We start from the raw sequence: 27327 nt of genomic DNA, 5'->3' as shown, positions 1-27327 counted from the left end.
ATCGTGTTTGTGTCTCACTCACAAAAACAAACAACATCTGAACTTTTGCAAAGATGAATGTACATTTTGTGCAATGAAAGCATTTGTTGATCCCTGCTAGCTCCATAGAGAAAGGGGGCGGCCGTGGTGCAGCGGTAGAGCGGTCGTCCCATGATCGTAATATTGCAGGTTCGATTCCCGCCTTGCACGCCCATGTGTCCAAGTGTCCTTGGGCAAGACACTGAACCCCACCTTGCCTCTGGTGGTAGGCAGGCGGCTGTGTTTGGCAGCGGAGCCACCACCAGTGTGTGAATGTGTGTGTGACTGGGTGAATGGGTCTGTGACTGTAAAGCGCTTTGTCCTTGTAGGAAGAAAGGCGCTATATAAGTATACGCCATTTACCATTTACCAAAGTGGGGGTGTGTGTCAGCCAGGGGGCGGGGCTGGCAACCCGCTTGTTTTCATAAGTTGGCAGGAGCTTGTCCTCAGAGATAACATACAATATGAATATATTAGCATTGTGGGCGTGGTTAGCACACAAAAAAAATCCAGTTGCCAAGGAAATCTAAAAATGTACTTTCACCGATTCTTGTAAAACGTACATAGACAAGTTCGTCAACCCCAGGCGACCAAAACATTTAATGGTTGCTATGGAGATAAATCCAACAGAAAAGCAGCTATTTTGAAAAAAGTGGGTTTCTTCCTGAATTTGTCGTGGGCATCTCTGACCAGGGTAGCAAAGGCAGAAGGGAAGAATGAAGGGCCTGAAGCTGCTGCTCAGCCAGTGAGGGCAGGTGAACGGAGGGCAACGGGGGTGGCGGGAGCGGGTAGTGCTTGTGGGCCTCAAAACACAGATCGCCGCTTTAATTTTTGCTTTTTTCCATTAAGAGTAAAGTCTCTTCTATTCCCATTGCAAGCCTGCTGGGTCATCTATCAATCAGTCAGTTCCAGGACTTGAACCAGCGCCCCTCTGTAGTCTGTGTCACCACATCTGCATGTCCAAACAAGATGATGATCTTTGCTCTGCGCCTAAAAGGATTTAAATGCTGCCTGTTGAACACAAAGCTCAGTGGAAATCAAGATGAGAGTAAAAACAAAAGCCCAGTTGTTCTTAAATAAAAGAAAGAGCTCAGTTCTGCTGAGGTCTTTACAGGAGTTGACTCTTTCTGACCTCCACTGTAAAAGCTGTTGTTTTGGCAGTTTGTTGGTCTGAACCATCTCCCGCGGGTCACAGAGGACACCGGTTCAAATTATGGAAGAGACAGAAGAGCAAATGTGGCTCCACATCAATCTTGGAGGGTCAAAAGGCCTTTTCCAAACAATTTGGAGTCCATCATTCTCTGGAGGAAGCGATTATTTACAAACAGAAAGAGTTCAGGGCTCTTGCTAAGCCCCCCAGGCATTATTCCTGCAAGTTAACCCTGAGGTCTGACTGTGTAACACGAAAACAAAGAAACCAAGAAGCTGCAACCGAATCAAATGATGAAAACAATGACAGTCTGGAAAAAAATCTTTTTTTCTTACTAAAGCAGGATGACAGAACTTCAAAGCTGCCCAAAATATTAGTCCATAAGAGTGGGTGGATGTTTAGGTGGAATGCACAGACTTGCAGTGCTCATCATATGGCTCATAGAATCCCAGCCCTCTGCAGTGAGTATAAATGTATGTTTGATCACTTCTTAGTCAGATGGAGGCTAGTCCGTCTTATGACCCAGTTTCAGCCGTGGAGAAACTGGGTCATAGATGGGACACGGACCCCAGGAGCAGCAGTAGAGTGTCTAAAACACAAAAGAGGAATCGAGGCGTACGCTGAGCTAAAGTCCTGCCTTCCAAATCAAGATCATCCCACGGCAGATTTCAAACCGGCTTCGATTCAAATAAATTTTGTGCAAACCTTTTCTATGTAAATGCTTCTCCCATCCCGGGCTGCCTCGTTGGTCGTCCTCCAGCTGGTTCCATGTCAGCCACACTCTTCAGTGGTTGTGGCTCCTCACATTGTGCTCAGTGACCGCTGCTGCCACAGGCAGTGACCTCTGTCAACACCTCCATCAGCCTCATCCCCATCTCTCCACCTCTGTCAGACACTCTCCGGCTGTGCTCAATCATTTACATTTTCCTGACAGTAAAGACTGTAATTGATTCCTGACACCCCCCCCCCTCCCACACACACACAAACACACACACACACACACCCACACCCCGACCCCGATGTAAACTGCAGTAACGTAAAGCTCCATCATGTCTTCCTCTCCTCTTTCAGGTGTCCGGCGTGGGCAGTCTGTCTCCGAGGCGCTCCTTGTACCGGACGCTGTCGGACGAGAGCGTGTGCAGCAATCGCAAAGCCTCGTCGTACGGCAGCTCGCGCAGCTCCATGCTGGATCAAGCCATGCCCAACGACATCCTGTTCAGCACAACGCCGCCATACCACAGCACGCTGCCTCCCCGCATGGTCCACAACCAGGGAGCCTCCAACCTGCGCAGTGAGTCCAGACAGAAGCGTTTCTCTGCTGTGCAGAATTGAACAACACTGAAGGGGAATCTTTACAGATTAAAGCTAACACACTTTAAAGACCCACTCTGATCATCTTCAGATCTATTTACAAAGTGCTTCCAGTGGTCTTTTATTTATGATGATGCCATTTTTAGCCCAAAATAAAGAAAACCTGTGTTGTTTTCGAGGACATAGTTTCTGCAGAGCGGCAGTAGTTAATTTGCTTCTGAGATTTGGGCGAGACTGTTGACGTGGACCAACCCCAACCCCCCTCCTGTCAGCCACAACTGAGTTATCTGTTTAGGTGCTCTCCCACTAGCTTACAGCCCCTCACACCCCCAAGCTAACATTAGCGGTGCCACAAAAACGGCGAGCGATATTGGAGCTATTCAGCCGTACAGTTTAGATCCAGATTCCAGCTCAGACGAGGAAAAACAAAACATACACTCACTGGCCACTTTACACCTGTCCATCTGCTCTTTAACCCAATTTTTAATCAGCCAATCACACGGCAGCAACTCAATCCATGTAGAGCAGCATCAGAATGAGGAAGAAAGGTGATTGATGACTTTAAACGTAGCATGGTTGTTGGTTCCAGACGGGCTGGTCTGAGGATTTCAAAAACTAGTGATCTAATGGGATTTTCACCCACAACCATCTCTAGGGTTTACAGAGAATAGTCCAAAAATAGAAAATATCCAGAGAGCAGCAGTTCGGTGGGAAGAAATATCTTGTTGATGCCAGAGGTCAGAGGTCAGACTGGTTCCAGCTGATAGAAAGACAACAGGAGCTCAAAGAACCACTGGTTCCAACCGAGGTCTGCAGAAGAGCATCTCTGAAAGAACAACACGTCCAACCTGGAGGCAGATGGACTACAGCAGCAGAAGACCACACCGGGTACCACTGCTGTCCGCTAAGAACAGGAAACTGAGGCTACAATTCACACAGACTCACCAAAACTGGACCATAGAAGATGGAAAAACCTTGTCTGGTCTGATGAGTCTCCATCTCTGCTGCCACATTCAGATGGTTGGGTCAGAGTTTGGCCTCAACAACATGAAAGCATGGATCCATCCTGCCTTGTATCAACGGTTCAGGCTGGTGGTGGTGGTGTCATGGTGTGGGGATGTTTTCTTTGTACCAACTGAGCATGGTTCCAACACCACAGACTACCTGAGTATTGTTGCTGACCATGTCCATCCCTTTCTGACCACAGTGGACCATCTTCTGATGCTACTTCCAGCAGGATGAGGCTCCATGTCATCAAGCTGGAATCATCTCAGACTGGTTTCTAGAACATGACCATGAGTTCTCTGGACTCAGACGTTCTCCACAGTCACCAGAACCCAGTAGAGAACCTTTGGGATGTGGTGGAACGGGAGACCAGCATCATGGATGTTCAGCAGACAAATCTGCAGCAACTGAGTGATGCTGTCATGTCAACATGGACCAAAGTCTGAGGAATGTTTCCAGAACCGTGTTGAGTCGATGCCACCAAGGATTAAGGCGGTTCTGAAGGATAATAGGGTCCAACTGAGGTGGACTTAATAAAATGGCCAGTGAGTGTATGTGGATCTATTTGACTGCAAGTGGATGCATCAGAAAGGAGCAGAGTGGTCCGCCCAGCGTATTTTCTGTGTCACAAATATGAAAATGTTCCAACCTCATTTTTTCCTACGCTCCTGAGTCACAACAATCAATAATAAATTAGTCAGACATTTTATTTTAAGGCTAATTTTCTTTATTTATGTCCTTCATCAGAAAAAATGCAACAACAAAAAATAAATGTGTAAAACACCAAAAAACGTCATTTTCATTGGAGTGGGTTTTTAAAACAAACAAACTGGGTTGTTTTAGGGAGAATCCCCCAGGGACAAAATTCTAATAGACTCTTTGCTCGGAAGTGGCTTCTTGATTTCCTGTTCTGACATAAACTTATTTGAAGAGCCACTCGTTCTGCACTGATTTAATTGGCACCACTCTCCAGCAACACTCCCCGATATAGACGGCTAATTTGAAATGGGTGAGGCTGCTCGTCCGCTCCTCCTTCATTAAGCAGACACCTGTCCCTGCCGGCTGCTCCGCCCTCCTGTGCTCATCGCCTTCCTCCCAGCAAATACACCCAAATGAGAGGTTTGATGGTTCCCGCCTTTACTTTTGCTGGGTTTGAGCCTCTCTGACGTGAGAATGCCAGTTTTTCCATCTGTGTTGTCAGTGTCTGTCATACATTATTTACTTATCAGTCGGCGCCTTCCTGCCCCCTCTGTCCCCGCTGTCTCATTTCCATAGCGTTCCTCACCTGTCTCCTGCTGCTGCTGCAGATAGAAAATGGGCTTTGGGAAGATGTTTTTCTCTCCAGCCTCTTCAGGCTTGTCAATCTGCTGCATCCCTTGTTGTTTCAAAGGGGAGCTGAGAACAGAGGCTCTCTCTTTTCCCGCACTGGAAACCCAATTTGGTAAACAGCAAGCCACTCAAGCTCTGAGAAGCTTTTGCAAATTGAAAGGATGGTGTCAGCATCACCTCCAGCTCTCGGTCTTTTCTCTGCCTCCCCACTTTTTTTCTGAAATGCCCCTCTGTGGAATGGGAGCTTGTTTACTACGTTCTGTCTTTCAGGGCTTACAGGGACATGGGATGTGAGGGACCAAGGGAAGGAGTAGGAGGTATTGATCGAGGACATTCAGATTAGTCATTTATCCGCTCTCAGAGGGGTTCACAGGAAGTTCCTCTGATGTGACTTGAACCTTTCATGCCATCATACGAAGCTTTTCCTAAAATATGGCCGCGGGGAGCATTTCCAGGAGACATCCAGGTTAGAGCTGATCAGAGACTGACAAGGCAGCATATGTCATGTGATGCTCTACAGTTAGATAATAAAAGTTGAATAAAAACTCCCAGCTTTCCCCCTCCCCCTCCCTCCTGTTATCTACGCACACGAACGGACGGCTGAAGGGTTAGCCGTAAGCCCCCGGCCGGGCTCAGACTCTCACCCCAATGCCTGCCTGTCTCTGCAGGTGAGTTTTGGTTCTCTGATGGCTCCTTGGCGGACAGGGCCAAGTTCAGCGACCCGGGCCTCATGCCCCTCCCAGACACTGCCTCAGGCCTGGACTGGTCTCACCTGGTTGATGCAGCACGGGCCTTTGAAGGTAACCAGCTTGCCTAAAGCTGCTGGCACCTGGCGTGACCCCCCCCCCCCCCCCCTGGCTTTTTTTAAGGCTATATAGCATTTAACATTAAAGTAGAGAAAAAGTACAGCCTCTTTTCTGCTGTTCAGTTGTTGTTTGGACATAAAGAATATTGACGTCTTTACCATAACGGTTCAGTAAAAACAACTTCAGCTCAGCAACAGCCATGTCTTTTTAGAGAAAAATGCAAAAAGTCTTAGAAGAGCTAAAGCCTCGTTCCCAACTGCCCTTACTGGAGGATATGGGCCGTTTGTGGGCAAAAAAAAAGAAATAAACCTGTCCCCAAGTGGCCCACATGAAATGCCAAGGTTGTAGGCCGCTCAGGGAACGTAGAGGGAAAACGCTCATGCACACTTTTCTGTAGGCATCCTGCAGGCGACAGGTCGTAGAGAACACCTATACAACACGCAAGTATGTAGACATTGGTGTGCCGTACACATCTTTTTTTCCAATCCCCACAGGATTTACAAATTCTGCAGACTGTGCAAAAACTCTTGTTAGTGCTGTTCACGTAATGCGTGCACGCTCCTTACTGCAGCCTGTTAGAAATGATGAAATTAGACAAACACAGTGTAGGTGCCCTACGGAAGCCACTGGATCACATGCACACCCTGTGCGTACAGCATTAGCGTGCGAGTACTCGCAGCGTAGCGTTATGAATACTTCCCCATATACTTACCGCACGCCCTGTATACATCCCTGTAGGCGGCCGTACAAACCTCAAAAGACCTGCAGGACACGCCTCTGCTTCCGTTAAGATGCAGTCGCCGGGTCCGGGTCAGACAACCCGAAAACCTGCAGCACCCGTACCAGTCTGCCCCCCGTAGGGTGTATGTGACTATGGCATCATTTTTAGTTTGTAAATCCGACTATAAATCTGTCAAATTGATATTTGATATTTCTTGATAAAAAAACTAAATCCACTAAATACGCTGCAGTTTTTCCTCAAACCTGCAAACCACCAAAATGTCCTTTTCAGATCAGATTAAATGCTGGTGATCAATGAATGAAAGAGATTTTTGTTGTTTAATCAGGTGCAACAATAAGAGAAATCCTGCAGAATTCTGCTTTCTGGCTCATTGACTGCTAATTATAGCTAATGTTGCTGTTTATCTGAGGTTGAATGTTAAACTTTACACCCCCCCTCATAAAAAGAGGCTGTACTTTCTTTTCTATGTCTCCTGCTGTGTCTGTAATCTGCTGTGCCAGCTCGCTTAGGCTTGTATAAGCTGTGTGCTCCTGTTTTGAGTGCTGGAGGAGGTCCCGTCTGCTCCCGTCTCCCCCGAGCTCCTTCTTTGGTTTTCCTATGTTACACAGGAAAATGAGCCCCCGCCCCAAAGCCATAAAGATGGAACCAATTTTCCTGTCAGGTTCTGTGTGTCTGGTGGATCTCAGGTTTCTCTTTTCCTGATCATCAAGCAATGACAAATGTGTTGGGGTGCATAAAGCTCACGTTCTTTGAGGCGTTTTATCACAGCAAAGGCAGCGTCATCATTTATTTAACTTTTCTTCTTCTTCAAGTACTTTTTACTCATTCTCCTGTCGGTGCATTTCCCATGGAAATCCTCAAACACCATGACTCTTTCTTCCCTCCCATCCTCACTTGAACTCCATTTGACCCCGATCAGCGGCCAGGCGCTCTAACTTTTGATCATTCGGGTTCATATCTGACTCATTTCTGCCCCCGGAGCCCGGAGTCCATCATGAAGGCAGAGACATGAGGAAAAGTCTGCATGACAGTGGAAAGGCGCTCGTCACGGCAGTCCGTGTGAACGGCAGCCTCGTTGGTGAGCGCGGCGTGGCTGCGGGCTGTCATGATGCCATGTACGTTTAACCAGTTCTGTGTAGAGCTGGAGGAAAGGAGCCCGACTGAGACGCACAGGACTCATGGAAATGACGAATCAGAGCCAGCGATGCTGGAAAAGAGCAGAAACTGAAATCTGTACAATGGTTTAAAGCAGTGGTCCGGTCCATGGGATAGTTGGTACAGGCCTACTTTTTTTTTTTACTTCAATCTGATTCTATAGGAAGTTTTATTTTGGAAAACAAAATATATCCACCACATCTGACTAATTCTTGACACATTCGTGTCGAGAATCCAACCGCCACTTTCTTAAAGTGGCTGCGCCGACCGCTAAACGGAAAAGCTAGCAAAGTTAACAAAACAAAAGTGTATTCAGAAAGTTTCTGAAGAGGAAACGGAAGAGGTCCACTTCAAAATAAAATACAAAAAACTGCATTTAATAGAAAAAAACAGGAGTCTTTATTCTGAACATGAACTTATTGTGACAGTTTTACACAGACCATAACAATAATGCAGAATATTCAGCAACCGGCTGTCTAGTGTAACAAGGATGCTGCTAATAAAGTTATTCAAATGGCGGTTCACGGTATTTAAAAAATACAACCTTTTACGATAGGTTTTTTGGATTTATTAGTTGCACCTTAACAGTCAGATGAGGCGAGGTTGGCATCTGATTTTTTTTTTTTTTTTATCTTCCATTATGACAGTTATTAGTTAAGTATATCAGATTTTACTGCTTCCTACAGCAAATCTACTGAACAATTAAACGTTAAGGCAGCTGCAGATATTTCTCTGGAAGCTAAAAAAAAACAAATCGGAAGCCATGAACCCATGAATTTATTGTCTGACATTAAACCCGTCTGTGGCCTGAGAGGTTTGGAAGCACCGATTTAAAGGAAACCAAAACACATTTCCAGATTTATTTTCCTAAAAAAATAAATCTGTTCCAAAGTGTGTCGTTTTTCTTGTTCCATGAATTTGTTTGCTTTGACCTTCATCAGCACTAAAGCCGGACACGAGCAGATTCCCAGAGCCCATCTCTGCTCTCGTGGAAGTCTTTAATCTCTCTGATGCAGCCATCAAATATGAGGAAGATGTTCTTTCACATGGAAATGCATTCCTGCCTTCTCTTTCTTGCGGCTTTTGAGCAACCCGCTCTGGGCCGCGCAAGCTTTTGTCTGGGAGTGGATTAGCTTTCATTTGGGGGCTAAATTAATGGAAGGCCTCGCTTAATCCTCCCTATGAATATGCAGATCCTACTATCTTGAGTCTCAGACCAGGGGCTTGAGCGTGAGTGGTTTTCAAAGAAAAGAGCATTACGCCTTTAAACTGAAGAGTCCCAAGTGTAACACGCCAACTTTTGGTGTTTGCATGCAGCTCTGACGGAGCTTAAGGGCCTGATATGGTAAAACAGGCATGACGGGTGTCTTACTGCTCCCTGGGACCTGGCCCATTGTGAGCCAAACAGCTGTCAGAGGAAACTTAAAGGGATCAGGAAACACCCAGGAGACTGACTTTATTTGTGTCTGTCTACAAATGTCCTGTTAGCACCTTGTTCCCTATTGTGAGGTTATAGAGGAGAACTGCCATGCATTTAAACCGTGAATAAGTTCCTGTGAGGAATGCATGCAATTATTTCCTTTCACTTCATTTATTTCAGATTAAAACTGACAAAAAAAGGAGCATATTTTCCCAATCTGACTTTTTTTTGGCTTTTCTTTTTTGTCCCCAGACCAGCGCGTGGCTTCTTTCTGCACGATGACGGACATGCAGCGCGCCGAGGCTCTGCAGATATCCAGAGAGCTGACCAGGCGGGTGGTGGAGGCTGAGGGCGCAGCACTGGAAGCAGAGTAGGCTTCACTTGTGACACGCAGAGACCCAAAAACGCTCTCCTCTCCAACTGTAAATGTCCAATCCCGGCTCGCCCAGAGTGCCAGTGCGCTGCAGGCCGGCCAAAGTTTTCAATCTGCACTGTGATGATTCTTCTTTTTAGATTTAATCCTAAAAATGACCATTTGAAGAATGTGTGACGGACCAGCGTTTGTTCCTATTGGTCAAAAACATAAACCCAGTTCAGACAGAAAGTAAACACGGCAGCATGATGAGAGTCTCCTCCAGACTGGAAACAGAGGATGTGCAACACCCTTCATTAATGGCTTTTTTCTAATAACGTTTAAAAAAACAGAATGAACTCAAGGTCTCTGACCTAAAGTGGATCAGATCCTCTTCATCCAAACTTCCAGACAGAAATTCCTGCTACTGAACAGTTTTCCAGATTCTTGGATTTCTTCCAGATCATCAAGTTTAAATGAAATCTGTGTCCAAACCAACAAGTAAACTAGAATGAATGTCAAATCCATTCACATGTTAGTTTCCTAAAGTTCACCACTGTTGTTTTTCTACATCCAGAGAATCCAAAGGGAACATTCTTAGAACATTCTAGCACATTGTATTGTAATGGTATTTTCCAATATGGATTGTAACCAAGTAATCTAATTTTAAAAAGATTTCACAATAGTTTATGTCGTTGCGATTAACTCGCCTCTGACAGATCCATCTGTTCGGGTCGTAGGAATAGAAATCAATTCATACATTTCTCAGTTAAACTGTTTTCTAAAGGTCATAGATAACAGACTCCAGTAAACTGAATAAAGTTACTAAACTAAAATGATCAAACAGCCTTATGTTTTAGAAAACAAAACAACGTTTCAGAAGACAAGAGCATTTCCAGTATGGCTTCAGGTCAAATAACTTCCAGTTACAATGATGGACAAACGTCCTCATCCAGTCAGAGATGTCCAAAAATGTCATGCTTTTAAGTTCGTTGTGAGCTTTCAAATGTTTTTGCGTCGAGTGATTTGTCTGCCCTTCAGGGTCACAGCATGGAAGTTCATGTCGATGCTTCTGCGTCATCAATTACTTTCTGGTAATACAAACCTCAAACGGCAGTATCCCGCTTACACCACCATAACCTATGATAGAAATGAATAATACATCAAATATTACTTCCTAAACGTTGTTATTTTTGACATTTAAATGGTTTTTGATGAGAAGCGATACACTGTGTACGTGTTGTCATGGTAACTGCTATCAGACCTGCTGCTCGCTCTGGTCTAACCAGTGGGAGAAAGTGGTTTATATGCTAAACATCCTGTTAAGTGACACGAAGCATCATTTCAGAGGGAAAGTTCATCTCTTGCCGCTTATTTTGGTCCAAATGATGAAGAAAAAGTTTGTCTCAGAGAAACAAAGTCCATCAGTCGTCTCCTGGATCGCTAAATATCCACCATTGACTGTGGATCAACAAACAATTTCATTCAGGAAATAAGAATCAAAGTATTTATTTCCTCTGTATCCAGCAGTAAGGTAAACAAGACAGAAAAACAGACGACAAACTAGAATGAAAGACAACAGTGATGGTCAGATCTGATGGAGATCCTGTCGTGTCCATCATAGAGACATTTGAAGGACAGAGATCTTTTCTACAGTCTTCTTGTTGGGAGAAATTGTGGAATAACGTCTGTCCACCTCTGTTCTGCTTACCACAGCGTTTAGACCAGAGGCCTAATCTAAAACACTCAGGCTATAAGACCACGACTCCTTTTCCCCATTATCACTTTTTTAGAATCCAGAATTCACTCAGTTGATGGTATAAAAACCTTTAAACATTGAGATTCTCCTAAATGTAGACATTTTCACTTTTGTGTTGACGGGTCTCAACATACCGAAACCTTGTTTACTGGTAGGAACCGCAGCCTCGTTGCCACGTCAACCGCTAAACATTTGAATTGCTGAATGGAGAAAAGTAAAATGAAAAGAAAGACGGAGCTCGCTAACTCAAAGCTTTGCGTTTTTTGATTTTAACTTTGAGTGAATCATTTTCTTTTTCATTCACAACTATTAAAGAAATGCCACAGACGTAATCAGGGTTAGCCTCGCAATCATGCATGAATAAAAAGGAGACTAATCTATTTTTTTGGCCAAAAAAGAAAATCATGAATATTTGAGATCCTTTTTTATAATTCATTAGTCTTTGTTTTCTCTCCTCTCGCACTGTCTTGTGTGAATCCACAGCAGCTCCCCATCCACCCTGACAGGCAAAGTCAACCAGCTGGAGGTTATCCTCAGGCAGCTGCAGAACGACCTCAGAAAGGCAAGTTCACGTTTACCGCTAATTTCTCAGTTATTATTTTTGTCACTTTTGTTCTTTTTTCAAATCAGCTGAAAGGGCCGCGTCTCTTTCAAAAGCCTAACAATGAGTAATGGGAGCCCTGCAGCCTACTTTATACAAACCCATCCACTTAATTGAATATCCCATTTCCCATTTCCTTATTTTGCTGCAGCCAAGTGTTTCCCCACTTCTGCTAATGCGCTTAAAACAGAGGAAACGCGCGTTTATCAGGACAGAGGACAAAGCTGCTCTGGCGTTTCCACGGCGCTGACAAAAGACGGATGGTGGTGTAATCGCTGAGGCTTTAGCGGCCTCTTTGTGTCCTTTTTTTTGCCTCATGTTCCCATTTCGTGTGTTCAGGAGAAAGAGGACAAAGCAATGTTACAGGAGGAGGTGCAGCACCTACGACAGGACAACATGCGGCTGCAGGAGGAGAGCCAGACGGCGGCGGCTCAGCTCAGGAAGTTCACAGAGTGGTTCTTTCACACCATCGACAAGAAACCCTGAGGCACAGACTCGGACGCTTGGAGGGGAGACGCCCCCTTATCAAAACCTTTTAAACAAACGGACGAACGGCTGAGGAAAAATGACCATCATCTCCATCCCTTTTGCTTTTGAGACTGCTGCAAAGGGTCCGGCGTCCGGACCCGGAGACGTGTTTTTGGGATCCTCCTCCACACACTCTTCATCCTGGTGAAAAAGGCAGCTCGAGAAACCTCACCACCTTCAATGCGAGAGACAATTATGAAAGGAGTCCCTCAGGGGCCCCCGCTGAGTCCCTGGAATCTTTTTACAGGAGTGGAATGTAAAGCTCATTTACTGTAGTCGACATTTAATCTACCTACGTCAGTCTACTGTACTGTATTCTTAGCTGTACTGTCTAATACTGCGCACACTGTCACGCCGCTGTTTCTGTGCCGACTCTCACAGACGAAGCAGGGAGGGGGAAGGAGGATTGTGGCGTCTGCTTTCACCAGGAGTCCACGGGTGGCGGTCTTAGAACACCCGATGGGAAGGGATGAATGTAGCCGGACTGAGACCCGGTTCTCGGTTGATTTCTGGTTCCCAGAATCCAGGCCTGGAGGGCCGGTCGGTGTCCTGCCCGTTTTCCAACCATCCTGCCATTGAAGCTCCTTATTGGCCAAACACGCCCGATCCAGGTAATCAGCCGCAGCAGCAGAAAAGGCGGGGTTTCTGGAAAACCAGCAGGAGGCTGGATTTGGGAACGCCTGGTTCAAAGGTTCGACATGTTCTGATTTGTTTTAGAAAAGAACTCACTTCCACCTGCGTTTTCTTTCCTCTGTATTGTGCTGTAGGGTCTCATGGCGGTTGTTTTGATGTTCAACTGTGCTTTTCCCTGCACACCTTCGTCAGTAGTTTTCATTCACTGTCACCATGTCTTAGCAATAACAAAGTGGTAGTTGCAAAACTGTGTTTAAGAAAAAAGAAGTTAGCACAAAACGTGAACCCTTTTTCTTTTCAGAAGCAGTGGGATTGAATATGTATTTATGACGCTGGAGGAGCCTGTGCCTAAAACTGGTTGTAAAAGGATTGTTTCTTTGTTCTCTTTTGATAAACACATGCCTTGTCTGTGGCTCACGATCTAATCTCATGTGTGAATGCGTCTGCGTGTGTGTAGTTGATGACAGCAAAATGAGTTCTTATGCAGTGGTTTCTAGAGCATTAGTGCGAGCGCCGGTGAACCACACTTACAATGCCAAATGTGTTTATTTGTGTACAGAACTGCCACAGAAGTGTCTTGTATTTAACTCTATTATTTAAGCTTATTTAACCTAAAGCGGTTTATTTTATTAAGGGTCTTTGTTTTCTGCACTAAGGACAAATAAAGCTCTGTGTATGTTGTAAAGTGTGTAGCTTGCCAGGGCAAGAAAAAAAAGAAAAGAAATTCGACAACAAGGAAATAAAAAACAAGACAAAACTATATATTTGAATATATAAATAATGGTTTTGGAGATTCCAACTTTTGGATGCTGCTAGATTAACGGTTTGCTGGTTTGTATGCTTTTAAAAATGTCTCTCTCCATTAACTGTTTCATCCCAGGTGGGTGTTTGGTTGGTTTTTTAAAATAAATGTAGTTGTACAAATTTTAGCCGATTGTCTTCTCTGTGATTTAAATAGCAGGAAGTCTTTAAACGGAACTAGTTTGGTCCATCCACATCCCCATAGAATCTTCTTTGTCTTTCGGCTTTTCCCATCAGGGGTCGCCACAGCGAACCAACCTCTCTTTCGAGGATGAGACTCCTCCCATAGAATATCGGGACTATATGGACTATATACCATCTATTGATTCTATAGAATCCATCGATTCCACAAAATCAATAGATGGATGTACTTTGGATTAGAAGAAGAACACAGAAGGAAATGAGGTCAGAAAATCTTCCAACATGAAATTAATACAAATAATAATTTACAATAAAAAAGCTATGAGTGCCGTTGTTTGGTGCTACATTCTACCCCTCTGCCCCCGCCACACTGGTCAGACATTCACGTGACAAAATAACTTTCTTTTTTTTCCAAATGGCGTCTTATTTTTTGTTGGTTTTATTTATTTTTCTTGCCTGGGGGTGACGGACAGGTCTAGGCAATTTTGAGAAGAATCAACAAAAGTGCATTTTTGGATTTCCTTTTTTGTTGACCACGCCCACAATCCTAACGCCTTCATATCGTATGTTATTTCATTTCGCTCAGCTTGAGCCTGTGATTCATGTATTCATTTTTCACAATGTTTTTGTAAAAAGCTCGCCACTTTGACGGCGTTCAAAGTCTAAACGTCTAAATCCAACTTTCTTTCACCAGTTAGCTTCCCGATGATGCTCGAGGAGTCGGGGGGGGGGGGGGGGGGGATTCATCCGAATCTCAAGGGGCCAGTTGTTCAAAAAGTTTAATCTGGATCAAAATGATCCGGATTTGGAAATCACATTTCTTCCTATGCAGGATCAGGTAATCCGTCTTACTTTTATGCCGGTTTTTCAAAGCAACATTGGACTGGATCACCCTGATCCAGATACACAGTTTTCAAGATTACCAAATCCAGATTAGCTGTGCTCTAAATGAGACAACATATCACAACACGGGCTACCAGCTATGTAAAGAACAGATAGAAGAGCCAACATGGGGTCACTGTGAGAGTTTGTTATTCTGAGACAAAACACAAAAATAACAAACATCCACTTCCATTCATTATTTCCTTTATGACCCCTTATCTGAGTCACAAAAAATAAAAAAACAAATATACATTAAAAAATACATTGTGGATATTTTGAAAACGTCTTAAATAAAATGGCTAAATGTCCAATAGTTAACAAAAATGAATGTTAAAGAATGTTCAGGGAGTTTTTTTATCTGAGGAGGAGAGACCAGCATTTCCAAGCTCTGCTTTTTTATAGCTTCATTGGTAGCCTATGTCTACTGTATCTACTTCATCACTGTTACAATGGTTACACAAGTCAAGTGCAAATATAAATAAAAGTATAAATACTAAATGAAACAAATGTATTATTTGACCAGTTTTAAAGTTTTTCTACATTTCCCTCCTGGAATCCACCTTTAAATCCTACCCCCTGTTGGGATCAGGATAATCCAGTTTTTTTGGATCAAAGTTATCCAAATCCTACTGACAAGTTTTGAGCAACACAAACTGAAGGTTTGATCCAGATTAGAACTAGGATTGGATTCTGTGATCTAATCTGATTTCAGATTCCTTCTTTCCCTTTTGAACAACCCATTTTCAAGATTTGATCCAATCCGATCACCAAAATCCGATCAGCTTACCTTTGAACAACTGGCCCTAGGAGTTTAAATCTGTAGGTGATGCTTTATTATTATTATTCAGGGTGGCGGCCTCTTACTGAGGTCAAAGGTCAACAAAAGTTTGGTTGTGGTTGTATATTTTTTGGACCCGTTCAATTTTGTGCAAATTTCGGTGAGTTTTTCAGTTTGTGGCGGTGACTTCAAGGGAAAACAATCCGGTCCTTCGGTCCAGTTTTAAATTCTTCACATTGGTTTCTTTTCCAGGTAGTTCCTTCTCCGTGGATTGAAGTTCAGGGTCGAAGGTCCCAGGTTTTCCCTCTGATCTCTGGTTTCAGGTGTCATTTTTATATGAGTCACATTTTATTTTTAGTTTCATATTTTTTTCTCTTTTAACACGCTTCCAGGACAGAAAGTTAAACATTTTCAAGTAGAGCTTTACTTGAAATAAAGTAAAGTAAAGTAAACTTCTTTTTTTTTTTAAGATTTTTTCCAAAATGAAGTCATAATACAGCTAAATGTGCCAAAACGCTGGCGTCTAAATTTAAGAAAGGGGCTTTGGATCCTCAGGGACAGGACATCCTTCTGACAGCACATTTGTTCCTGCAGTAAAAACAGATAAAAAAAATAGTTTCCAGTTTTTTTTCTGTCTTTATAAACAGCAGATGTGCTAAAAGTTGAAACATGAAACCCTAATGTGCTCAGGCCTGGATTCCTTGTGAATTGATGGGCTTTAAATAAATGACAGATGTTGTTTTCACTGCCAGGATGGCAAAAGACTTGCTGAATAATTAATTACGAGCCTTTTTGGGTGCAGAGAAAAAAAACAATTAAATACGTTTCCTACTTCCTGAACAAACCTACCAACCTACGGCGCTCCCTCGGGGCTGGCTGGCAGCCGCACTGCATTGTGGTCGAGAAATCCTGGCCGTGTCAGTTTTGGGTCCATCATTTTTTCATGGATTAATCTTCGGTGAAAGTCTGACCTGTGGGGGGGCCGCAGCCAGGTTTGTTTTCCTTTTTGCTGCGCTGCTTCCTGAGCAAAAGACGGGCTGGACCCTTCATAGATGAAAGTCTGGACACTCCTGGGAGCTGCTGCTCTGACAGCCATCTAATTTAAGCGCCGCCAGCAAGACATGGAGGTGGCGGCGCTTGTGTTTGTGCGGGCCGGCTCCATGTTTGGCCCGGAGCAGCTTGCAGTGCTAGGAGGTAGTTAATCTCCACGCACACGGACGGTGCCAGGACAACAGATGGGAGCTCACACTGGCACAAGGCGAAAGTGTAGCCTGTTTCAGAAGAAGGAGGGATCCGGGGAGCGTTGTTGACTTTGACAAGCATCTAAAGACCGGCGCCAAGTGACTTTGGCATCAGGGAAATTTGAAAAATTATTAGTGGATTGAGAGCTATGAAGACTGGAAATGGAAAAAAAAAAGCTGGAGGAATAGAAACGCAGGCTTAGTCAGCTGTGCCAGCACGATGACGATGCCGAGGAGCACCAAAGTTTGAGTCATCTTCACCTATCTGAAATTGTGGCATTTGTGACGCTACCCTCCCCCCCCTTCCTCCTCCTCCTCTTCCTCACAGATTCGTCTCTCGTCACTGGAAATAGCCTGTGACTGGAACACAGTTGTCCTGCCTCCACGGTCCCACAGCAGATGCCGTCCTGCTGCAGGTTCCAACCCTTGCTGTGATCATGTTACCCCCAATGGGGTCCAGTGTGCCTCACGCACAGCTGGCATGGCACGAGGGGAGGGGTCTCAAATCCACTCTGCCACCCAAAGGACTCTGCTTTAACGGGACAACGGGACGGCATTTTTGCTGTTTCGGTGTAAACTTTGTGACCAGTTGTAAATAGAATTCACGGAGTTTAAATCCCCGTCCCTTTTCCTGAGGGTCCAACGGGGCTGAAAAAAAGCTAAAATCCCCCCCCCCGTTACTGCTGGACATGCTATGAGAAATCTGAATATGATCTAAGACGCTTATTTGACAGCCGCATTATGACGTGACATTCCAGTTCTTCAAACGTATTTAAATCTTAGTTTATGTCACTTTTTGTTCAGATATGTCAGTAGGACGTTTTCCTGAGGTTGGTGCTTCCCGGCGCGGCGCTCTGTTGTTCGCAAACAGAAAAACAACACATGACTGCTGGTCTGTTTCCGTCTGCTAACGTCCAGGCTGTCGGCTCTCACGTTGTTGCTGATTACCTGGATCAGGTGTGTTCAGTCAGTCAGAGTGTGGAAACACAAGTCAGCCAATCGGTTCAAACGAAAAACCGGACTGAGGGAACTTTTGAGTATCGAATTCTTCAACTCCATTATCGATGTTACTTTGGGATGGATGGATGGATGGATGGATGGATGGATGGATGGATCCCACTTGGTGGTGTCCTTATAGTGGAAAAAATGGCGACTGATTGGATTCCGTTTGGCTGGAGTTGGAAGTATTATGGGTGACGTCATACCCGCTCACTCCAGTTCTCATTTACAGTCAAAGGTTAAGATACAACTTCAGGCCTTGAGGGCCGCATTCCTGCATGTTTCCCAACATGCTCTGCTCTGGTGTGTTCTAATTGGCCGGTCACACCTGAACCAGGTAATCAGTCATGAGTAGGGCTTGGATATCTGGAAATCGTGCCGACACACCGGCCCACGAGCCCCCCCCCCCCCCGTGTGTTTTTGTGTCACTTTTCTTATTTGATTCCATAGCAGCCTCTTCATGTGAGGCTTTCCTCTTTCTACAGCATCATGTTGATGCTGTCAGTCATGTCATCAAGGCGGGTTCGAAACCCCTGCGTCTGTTATGACCCGCCTCCCCTGCACTTTGATTGGCCGAGCGTCTCTCTCTCAGTATGCAGACTGGTTTTGGTTCTAGTGGGGGGTTTGCAGGTGAAGTCGGGCAGAGGTGGAGATGCTTTGGAGCTCCGGCTCCGCCTCAGCCCCCAGTGTCAGCAGGATGAAGTGTCCTCTTTAGAAAGACGCACAGATCTGCTTCCACGCTTGTAGCAACAACTTCTGCTCGAAATGCACTAAAAACTATAACCACAGAGTAAATGTATGTTTTAAATTACCTTGTGTCTCAATAATATGAATATGTCTATACCTATTTAAATCAAAGCTAACTCATTTATTTATTTTAGCTTTTAGCGACACGTCTATATATCATTAGAGTACAAAAGAGAACAAAACTTGTCAGGACATCCCATAAACGAATGTCCTCTAGAGACGTCTAAAGGGGCAGATAGACCCTAACAGCCCACACAATCCACACACCTCAGCAGAAGACGCCATGTTGATTGACAGACCCATTTAGGTCGCTCATGTTTAGGCCAGTCGCAGGTGAATATTGATGACGAAGCGCTGCTGTTTCAGTTTGAGGGGTTGTCCAGCCCTCCTCACTCCTTTTTAAGGGCGACCATGACAGGGGAGGCAACGCCGCAGGGCCAAGGGGGGAACTGGAACCAGGACCCAAACCTTTGTTGTGTGTCTGCAGGGCATTCTGGCTGGATTAGCTCTCACACCTGAACTGTTTTATCTCTCTGTGAAACTCACTGGGGACCAATATCTCACCAAACCACAAAAGAAAGGAGAAAAAAATCCAGCAGAGATTCATCTGTGTCTCTTACATCTGCCCCCCACCTCCCCACAGACTGTCACTTCCTGTCTGTCAAGTCACAGGTGACCACCTCCAAGGTTCCATCCAGGGAGGGGGCGACGGCTCATAAGCCTTTTTAGCTGCCTCCTCTCCAAAGATGCCAGAAAGGTTCAAATGAAAAAAAAGATTTCCAGAAAGGTCAGCCCCGGCAGATTAGCTTCCAATCTCACATCAAGTGGAGACAAAAACTGGCTAAACTTTGCAGGTTTGACAATAAAGGCTCCTCATGCCTGCTGCTGTCTGTGTGCTCTGTCATCGGTAAATTAGATAAGGAGACAGGAACAAACAGATAACACACGGCTGCTGAATTATCTTCATTTACCAAGATGTCCTTGTCGGCCGTCCTTTCCGCCCTGAAGCAACGGCGACCTCTGCTATTGATTGACAATCGGCTGTTTTCAGTTTAAACAGCTGCGACTGTGAGGAAGTATTCAAGGGCCGGGGGGGGGGGGGGGGGGGGGGTAAGTGGGTGGTGGTTAAGATCTGAGAGAGATTTGTTCTCATTTTCATTTTTTTTCTTCAATTCAGGATATTGATTATTCAAAGCTTGATTAGTCTGGTCAGGCGTGTGCGGTTTTTTTGCAGAGGGTCATGGGAATATTGATGTGTGGGGGGGTGAATAGTATTCGCAGTCGTGGGGGTGTACAGTTGTGAATAACAAGAGCGCTGACCCATCATGAGCAGTAAAAGCTTAACCGGAGAAGCAATCGATCGTCTGTTTGGGGGGAGGAGCCACGCGGACACGGAAGGTCAAATGCAAGACTGCGTCTCTCATTGGCAAACTGTCCTCAAGACTGAGTGATGGCGGCGTGCGTCCACCAGAACGCTGCGCTCGCTCTGAGGAATCAGCGAAGGACAATGAATTTGCAGTGAAGGTCAATCAGATGCCTCAATTAAAAGTAGGCGGAGCCTGCCAACCCCCAGACCCAACATTCATAACCTTTGAATGACTAGGTCTGTGTAGCCCCCTTTCAAGTTGCCCATCCAACAATCTCTCTGCTGATTGGTGAGGCTGGTTTCCATAGAAACATTGACTCAGACTAATCACTGCTACAAAAACCAATTGTTGCATCGTCTAAATTTAGAAACTTGTTTTATTGCGTGTCCGGATTCATTTTACATCAAAGAACAATGTTGTCTACTTCCTCAACTCCATTTGTTGTTTTTTTTAATTTCTTAATAGGTCAACAAGGTCCAACAGCAAATCCAAGACATTATGAAAAAAAGACTTATTTTTATTTCTTATTTTACTTGTTTGTTGCAGTACGATTGGGGGGAAATACAACATTTGTACGTTTTGTGTTGCAGCTGATTTCTTTAAGACACGCAGGTCTTCATGAGGATCATCTTTCACATCAGAACCCACCTTTCCTGGATTACCACGGAACCACACTGGTCTTTTCTGCATGAGGCGAATGATTTGAAGCAGAAGAGGCAGATGCTGGGATATCAGAGATAAAGGACGCATTGAAGGTTTTTGGTTCTTTTCTTTGTGTTTGTTCATTTCTAACAAAGTCAGGCTTCATTTTGTTTCTATTTGTCTGGGAAAAAAGCTGCCCGTCTAAATGTTTTGGGATTGTCTTTAGGAGAAACCCTCCTCAGCAGGCGTAGCAGCTCAAACCACAGCAAAGAGCACACTCAGGAAACCATTACAACCTCTCAGCATCAAACTTTGGTTTTAGAGGCTTACATGGTTTATTTTTGAGGCTCATTTCAAGTCAAACCATAATGATATTTACGTCAGACTAAGAATCTTTGCCATTACTCACAGGATTATGAACTGTTTGTTCTCCAAACCTCAACAATGTCTTAAAAATGGGGGTGACAAAGCAAAGTTAAGGTTTTGTTGAGCCCATCTATTGGTTCACCCACCTGCCAATCAAAAACGCTAATAGATACATTTGAGCTTTAATCAAATCAAAACAGTAAACAATAACAACTAGAACAGAACACAGGGATGCTGCAGTACGGACTTTTTGCTTTTGCATGACTTTCTAAAGTTATAGAACCAAAGTCGGTATGTATTTTCTGAGCACTGGCAGCTATTTGCTAATGTAGATGACCGGCGGTGACATCATCGGCGTCCAAATCTGAAGAGACTATTTTCTATAACTCTCCGCTTGGAAGGATAAATGTAGGGAAATGGAGAAGTTGGAGGACTAGGGAATGAATTTGACTTATCAGAATGGTCAGCTTCTTTTTAATGAGTTTGAACAAAAAAAGAACCCCATCAGCACAGCAATGGGACTCTCCATTTTCATGACGTCTCTTGAGGTGCTCCTCATGCACGACACACCTCTGATGATGCCGCCGCTCCTCTGTAAGACCCTCCACGGACCCGGACAACCCAAAACCCCGCAGCACCCGGACGCTTCAACCCCTTCAGGGGGAACACGACTGAGGCTTTAATTAGTCAAAAACATCTGATAAAATCCTGTACTATTAACCTTAAAAATCCTTTCTGCGCGTCGTTTTTGAGTTCATTTACTCGTCCAGATTGCTGAACCGAATTCTCCACTGAACACCATGAAATCCGGCAGCAATAATGAGCTTGCAGCTACGATGATGACTCACTGTTTCTTGGGCACAAAGCTGTTCTTGCTGCTGTTAACGCCGTCTGTTGTCAGGGCTGTCCTCACACAAACATACGAACAGAATCATCTGATCACTGTTTTGGTGGCTGTGGAGACAGATTCCTCAGAGTGGGAGACTTTCCATAAGTTCAAATCAACACAGAAGTAAGAATCACACAGAGCTTTTTGCAAGGAAGGTGGGACCTGGGACCATCTGTCCCCTGCCTCTTCCCTGGTGGGGGGTACGGGCCCCTTTGCAGCGGCCGTGTCCCCGGGGTGCCGGCTTCCTGGGCCCGGCGGTGCTCTCTCCGCGCGGTGGGGGGGTTCACATTACATCTGAGCCGGGGGTGTTGGTGTCCCTGGGGGGTGGGTTCTGGTCCTTGCTCCTGAGCGCTGGGCCCCGCCAAACTTCCAACTATGGCCGAGCCTGGTCGGGCCATATTTACAACACCCCTTGTGGGCCCTCTTTTTTCCCCGGGGTTCCCCCCTCCTGGGCGGGGGCGGCGGGCCCCTGCCTTGCTCCTCCCTGGACCAACCGTGGGCCGGGCGGATGGCCGCCTGGAGTGCGGGGCGGGTCTCCCTTGGGGGGTCCTGGCTCGTACCTGGGGTTTGGGCGGGGGGATGCCCGGAACTCCTGGGTGGTGGTGGGGTGCTCGTCTGGGGCTGTGGGCGTCCCTCTCCGGTGGGGCCCTGCGTTGGGCTCTCCCGGCGCGGCGGGGGGGCTGTTCTCCTGGTTGGGCTGGGGCGGCCCTCTCTTTCCCTCTGTGCCTCCCTGCTCTCTGGCTCTGGGGGGCCTTGCGGCGGTCCTGCTGGCCCTGGCCTGGGTGGCGGGCTTGGTCGCCCGGGCGGCGGTTGTTCCCTGCCGGTTTCCGTGTGGCGTGGGGGGGATTCCGGCTGCCGCTGCTGCTGCGGTGGGGGTCTTGGGGTGGGGATGGCTGGGCGCTCTCCTTCCTTCTTTACACATTCCACCATCCATATTAGAAGAACATGAGCACTCACCTGAGCACGGGTGTTGGCTCACCTTTGCACTGGCGGTTTGCGTGACTGAATGACTGAAATGTTTCACACTAGTTGGTGTTAAGGCATAAGTATGCGTGTGAGCACTATCTGTTTTGTGTACATGTCGACAGATGGACATTTTTGCAACTAGCAGGTGTGTTTGACACTTGGGTGTGTGTGTGGACAGGCTCCGCCCTTTTTGTACTGCATTTGAGCCTTACCATGGTGATTAACAACCAGTAAACTTGTTGCTCTATGCTGCTTCATGGTCTTATCCCCCTTCCCCTCCTACTATCACCCTCCTTCCCCCCCTCTTTGTAACGTCCCTCTCTCTTCTTCCCCTCTTTCCTTTTCCGTCCGGTCCAACACCAAAGATCTTCAAACATGTTTGAAATTAATAAAGTTTGGCCTCAATTACAAAAGGGGTTTATTCAGACATACCTTTGGTTTGTCTGAAGATTAATAACCCCTCTTGTTAAAGTAAAATATGTCCAACACAAGAGGCCCTCAGCTCTCATCTGTTTGCCCAGCTGTTGGACAGGACAAGGTAAAGAGAAAAAAAAAAAAAAAAAAAGAATCACACAGAGCTTCATGTGAACCTCATGACTGTGGCTCTGCTTTAGAGGTTTTTCTGGTATTTAGTTCATTACTTATAACGCTGTGACTTGTGTTATCTGCAGAATCCACCCTTGAATCAGGATTTAAGCCTGCAAAGTCCCAAAAATGATCCCTGATGATCAATGATCCTTTTAAAAAATATAATAAAAAGCATAAAAAGCCCAAAAGGATGGTCTCCTACCCTTAATATAGTGCGACTGCTTACCAGACGCTCTGGCGGGCTGATGAGCGAAGCATTTTACTAGGATGAAAGCCGACTTCAAGTCTGGCTGCTGGTTGGTGCAAACATCCGGCCTGCTCCTCCTGTGCCTCACACCAAACACACAACATGCAGGGTCTCATGAACCACCATCTGGCAGACCTGGGAGCTCCTCTGCACGGACATCGCCCGCCGTCACGTTCCTTGGATTTGGCTTTGAATTTTAGCTTCTATAGCAGGTTCAAGAGATTCAACATTGTTAGAATTTGTATCCATTGTGGAAATCATTTACCGTTGCAGCAAAAGTTTCTAATCAGTAGCAAGTTTGTCTCCGTGTGTCAGCAGTGATTTCACATACTTGTGGTGCAACCAGAGGCTGTTTTTGTAAAACTGCATAAAAACAACGCTCTAATGAAACGAATGTCTCTGCACCCAAACGCAAAGTTACGAGTGATCAGGACACAGGTGACGGAAAGTTTGGGATGCACAATCGCTCTAATTCAGCGCACAAAGGCGTCGCATTGTCTCACGCAGATCTGAGGCACAGCAAAAATGAGTAGCATTTGAAAGGTGTGAATGGCCTTTTTTATTCAAAGCAAACACTCTGAGAGGCAAACAGTCTTCAGATGGACACTGATTCCATGTCAGCTGCAGAAATACTGCAGAGGGAGCCTTTTTTCGTCACAGCAGAAAGGAAAAAAGGTCCTTTTTTGTTTACCTACACCACTGGCGGGTTGCAAACAAACCCTCATTTAAAGAGAGAGGTCCTTTGTCCAATGGATGCTGTTTCCACGGCGACAGGGGCATGAAATGCAGTCGGCTCAAACTGTACGAGTGGCCGTTCTGCCCGAGTCCTTTGTCTTCTGACTGTCCAGACAAACAGGAAGCCACCAGCACTTCCATGGAGCTTCCAGGGCTTTTGCAAGTTGATTCTGACTGTAAAAGGTCAAAAAGAAAAAAAGCTGAACCCTACATGTGCAGCCAGCCTGTCTGTCTCATTTCTCACCATTTGCAGAAAAGCAAACTGCAAAGTGAAACAGCGTTTTCTGCCAACAAACATGCATTTCCTGCTCCTGGATGTATGTTTTTCTTTCAATCCATCTTCTCAGCAGGGACTGTAATGAACTGCTTATTGTCTTTGTGTACGAGCCTGCTCCTGAATAATCGTGGTCATGGTAACATGAGTTGTCTGACTTCCCAGCCCTCGCCAGCTGCTTTTTACTGAGTCTGAGCCCTTCCATGCAGACCTATTAGCAAATTCTTCTGTGGGCTTAATGTCACTTCGGAGCTCTGGGTGAGACATGATTCCTCACAGTTTGGCATTTCTCCAAATACTTCAAGAAAATATCCCAGCTCAAGCTGAACAGCTTTGGATAATCCTGTTTTCATTTTGCTTGACTGATCAACATTAGGCAATACCTTGCTATGAATTTGCTGAGGGTTTCTCATGGGGTCTTTGTTACATCTGAGCCATGCCAAACGTAAGCAAACCAGCCTCCTGTCTGCCAGTGTCAGAGATCTGATTTGAACTCAGGTTTGGCAGCAAATGTGTAATCAGTTGCACTTTTACACGCCGCACAGTGACGGTCCAGGTTTGAAGAAGAAGGGTCTACATCCTGCTTTTCTTAAGTCTTTCAGAGTAAACTATATCCATATATATGATGATATATTGCCTCTGGCACACTAAAGAACGTTTTTTTTAAATGAAAAGTTAGTAAGACGACTCGATCTCTGAGGCTCCGCCTTTCTCTCCTTGTGGGTGTCGCCCTTTTCATGACGTCAACCTAGAGTCGGCCTCAGCAGCGTGTCTGCATTTCTCCCACGATAACAAACAACTTCCAAACTTTTGCAAAGATGGATGTGTGTATAAAAGGAAAGTGTTTAGCGTTTAGCACCGCTAACTCCACGTAGAAAGTGGCCGTCTGTTTGCCTGGGGGCGGGGCTTGCAGCGCAGACTCTACCTGGAAGCTGTTGTTCCCCACTTTGTGAAGTCACAATGTGCGGACCCTTCATTTTCGTGGATTTGGACGGGCTGGTGCTCAGAGAGCAGGTCTTAGTAGAATACTCTGAGATTTATAAATTGATTAAAATACAACTTTGGGGTTGTTTTTTTGTGAGGAATGGACATCATAACGCACTTAAAAGCTCAAAAAGTAGCTTTTTGCATGATATAGGCTCTTTGAGATCTGTTGTCATTGGATGATAAGCTGATCACAGAAAGAAACATGGGGTTAAGTTCTGCAGAAGTGTTAAGATATGCAAACAAACCATTTTTAGTGTTGGAATAATCTAGAAACCGCCCAGAGTTTGGACAGGTTGGCTGGAAATAGCGTCCTTAATAGGTGCTACAATCGTGAAATAGAAGAGCTCCTCTTCTCTTCTCAGTCTCGTCCCATAAACTTGTCTGTGAGGAGCTGACATCATCTCATAGTTACAGTGTTACATGATGAGATGAGGTTAAAAATAGCAGGCGGGAGGCCAATTACAGCATTCACCCATCTATATCTCTGTCAGAATAATTGTTAAGTCTGTGGATTCAGACTCAGCACCAAGCCAGCAGAGAGACATTGGAAGAGAGGAGGTAACTTGCTGGGACAGTTGGAGGGACTTGTCCGATTTTTTTGTTGTGATCGGACATCACAGACACTTCTTCTGCAGAGCTAAGTCCCTGAAAAGGGCTGACAAATCCTGCAGGAAGTGGAGGGAAGGAGCTGCTATGGACCTGAGGGCTGGAGACTCGCCTTCTGAGCCAGTCAAGAGTTTTTAGAGTGTGGTTTGATTTTTCTCCTCTCACTTCCTACTGTGTGGAGCCAACCAGAGTCTGCACAAACCCACTGATCCCAGCTCTACAAAGATCTCATAGAAGCAAAGATGGAACAGCAACAAACAAAAAGATGAAGGATGATGGAGCTCAAGTACCTGCTTGTTTTATGTCTCCTCTTAAGAGTTTCTGCCGGCAGGATTTCAGTATCACAATACATCCAACATCATTATTCATCTGGCTCTGAAATCTTTTTTTTAACACATTCTTGATAATCCTCATATTTTTTTATGATATTTTTTGCTGTAGTTCAAGTTATTCAAGTTATAAATTGACCAATCAGATGCCTCGCATCAAACGTTTGACAGACAGATTGAGCCCGCTTTCAGTGGGAGGGGTGTGGCCTTCCAACGTGCTCACCACTGACTGGAGAGAGTGGTTGCCATAGAAATGCAGACGTAGACCAACACGAACCAATCACGGCTCAATGGGGACGTCTGGCTCCAACATGGCAACGTCCATACTGTGAATAACTGGTGACTGAACTGACCTTAATTGCAGCTTGAAGTAAGTCCTTTTCTACAGGTGATGTCACTGTCACTCACTCCAGTTCTCCGATACAGTCAACAATTTTAACTATCGGATACTATCTGGACTCCTAACTATTCATATTTTAGAACAAATGTAATCAAAGTTGACAGCTTTTTTGTTAGAAACTACAGTAAGTAAAACGATAAATCCAGGTTTCTGTTCTTGTCAATCTAAGTAATAAAGGGAAGTTCATGCCAATCAAAAACTCAGATCTCAATTTGTTTGAGGAATCATTTCATTATCCCAACATTCTCCATCTATCAGCACGTTTTGAAGAAATAAATATCTTGGGAGTTTATTCCTGTAAATATGATGGTTCGCTTCTTGGTTTTTTTTGGTTTCTGTGTTCTCGTTTGCTTTGTCCTGTGTAGGTCGGGTATGACTTCTTCTTGATACTCTGGGCCTCCTGTGTTCTAGAGATGGTCACTGCTGCCTGCAGTTATGTCATAGGATTGAAGGATTTGTCTGGTCGGCCCTTACCATCGGAGCGTCTTATGCACATTCTTGCAATCATTCCAGTTTTTGCTATTTTATTTTTG

The 27327-nt window shown here is 45.2% G+C and overlaps 1 protein-coding gene and 1 long non-coding RNA gene across 9 annotated transcripts in view; one reads left to right on the top strand and one right to left on the bottom strand.

Moving 5' to 3' along the window:
* The window catches only part of sipa1l2 (signal induced proliferation associated 1 like 2), a 97719-nt gene extending 83984 nt beyond the window's left edge, over positions 1 to 13735 (top strand). For 5 of the 8 annotated variants that reach the window (XM_023963585.1, XM_023963592.1, XM_023963589.1 and 2 more), the window contains 5 exons: positions 2240 to 2459; positions 5482 to 5613; positions 9189 to 9306; positions 11531 to 11609; positions 11988 to 13735. In XM_023963585.1, the coding sequence (XP_023819353.1) occupies positions 2240 to 2459; positions 5482 to 5613; positions 9189 to 9306; positions 11531 to 11609; positions 11988 to 12134 (696 nt within the window). In that variant the 3' untranslated portion in view covers positions 12135 to 13735. The remainder of the gene's footprint in view (positions 1 to 2239; positions 2460 to 5481; positions 5614 to 9188; positions 9307 to 11530; positions 11610 to 11987) is intronic. The other 3 variants (XM_023963588.1, XM_023963591.1, XM_023963590.1) reach the window with 3 other exon arrangements.
* LOC110016558 lies at positions 12707 to 17065 on the bottom strand. The gene is made up of 2 exons (XR_002291892.2): positions 16261 to 17065; positions 12707 to 15999 (listed from the first exon to the last, which is right to left on the bottom strand). It is a non-coding gene; the product is annotated as an uncharacterized LOC110016558 (long non-coding RNA).
* Between the last annotated feature and the right edge of the window lie 10262 nt (positions 17066 to 27327).

This window comes from Oryzias latipes, chromosome 15 (assembly GCF_002234675.1).
Source record: "Oryzias latipes chromosome 15, ASM223467v1".
In the NCBI taxonomy this organism is placed as follows: Eukaryota; Metazoa; Chordata; class Actinopteri; order Beloniformes; family Adrianichthyidae; genus Oryzias; species Oryzias latipes.
The sequence above is the reverse complement of the archived record's forward strand: the minus strand, read 5'-3'. Positions and strand labels throughout refer to the sequence as shown.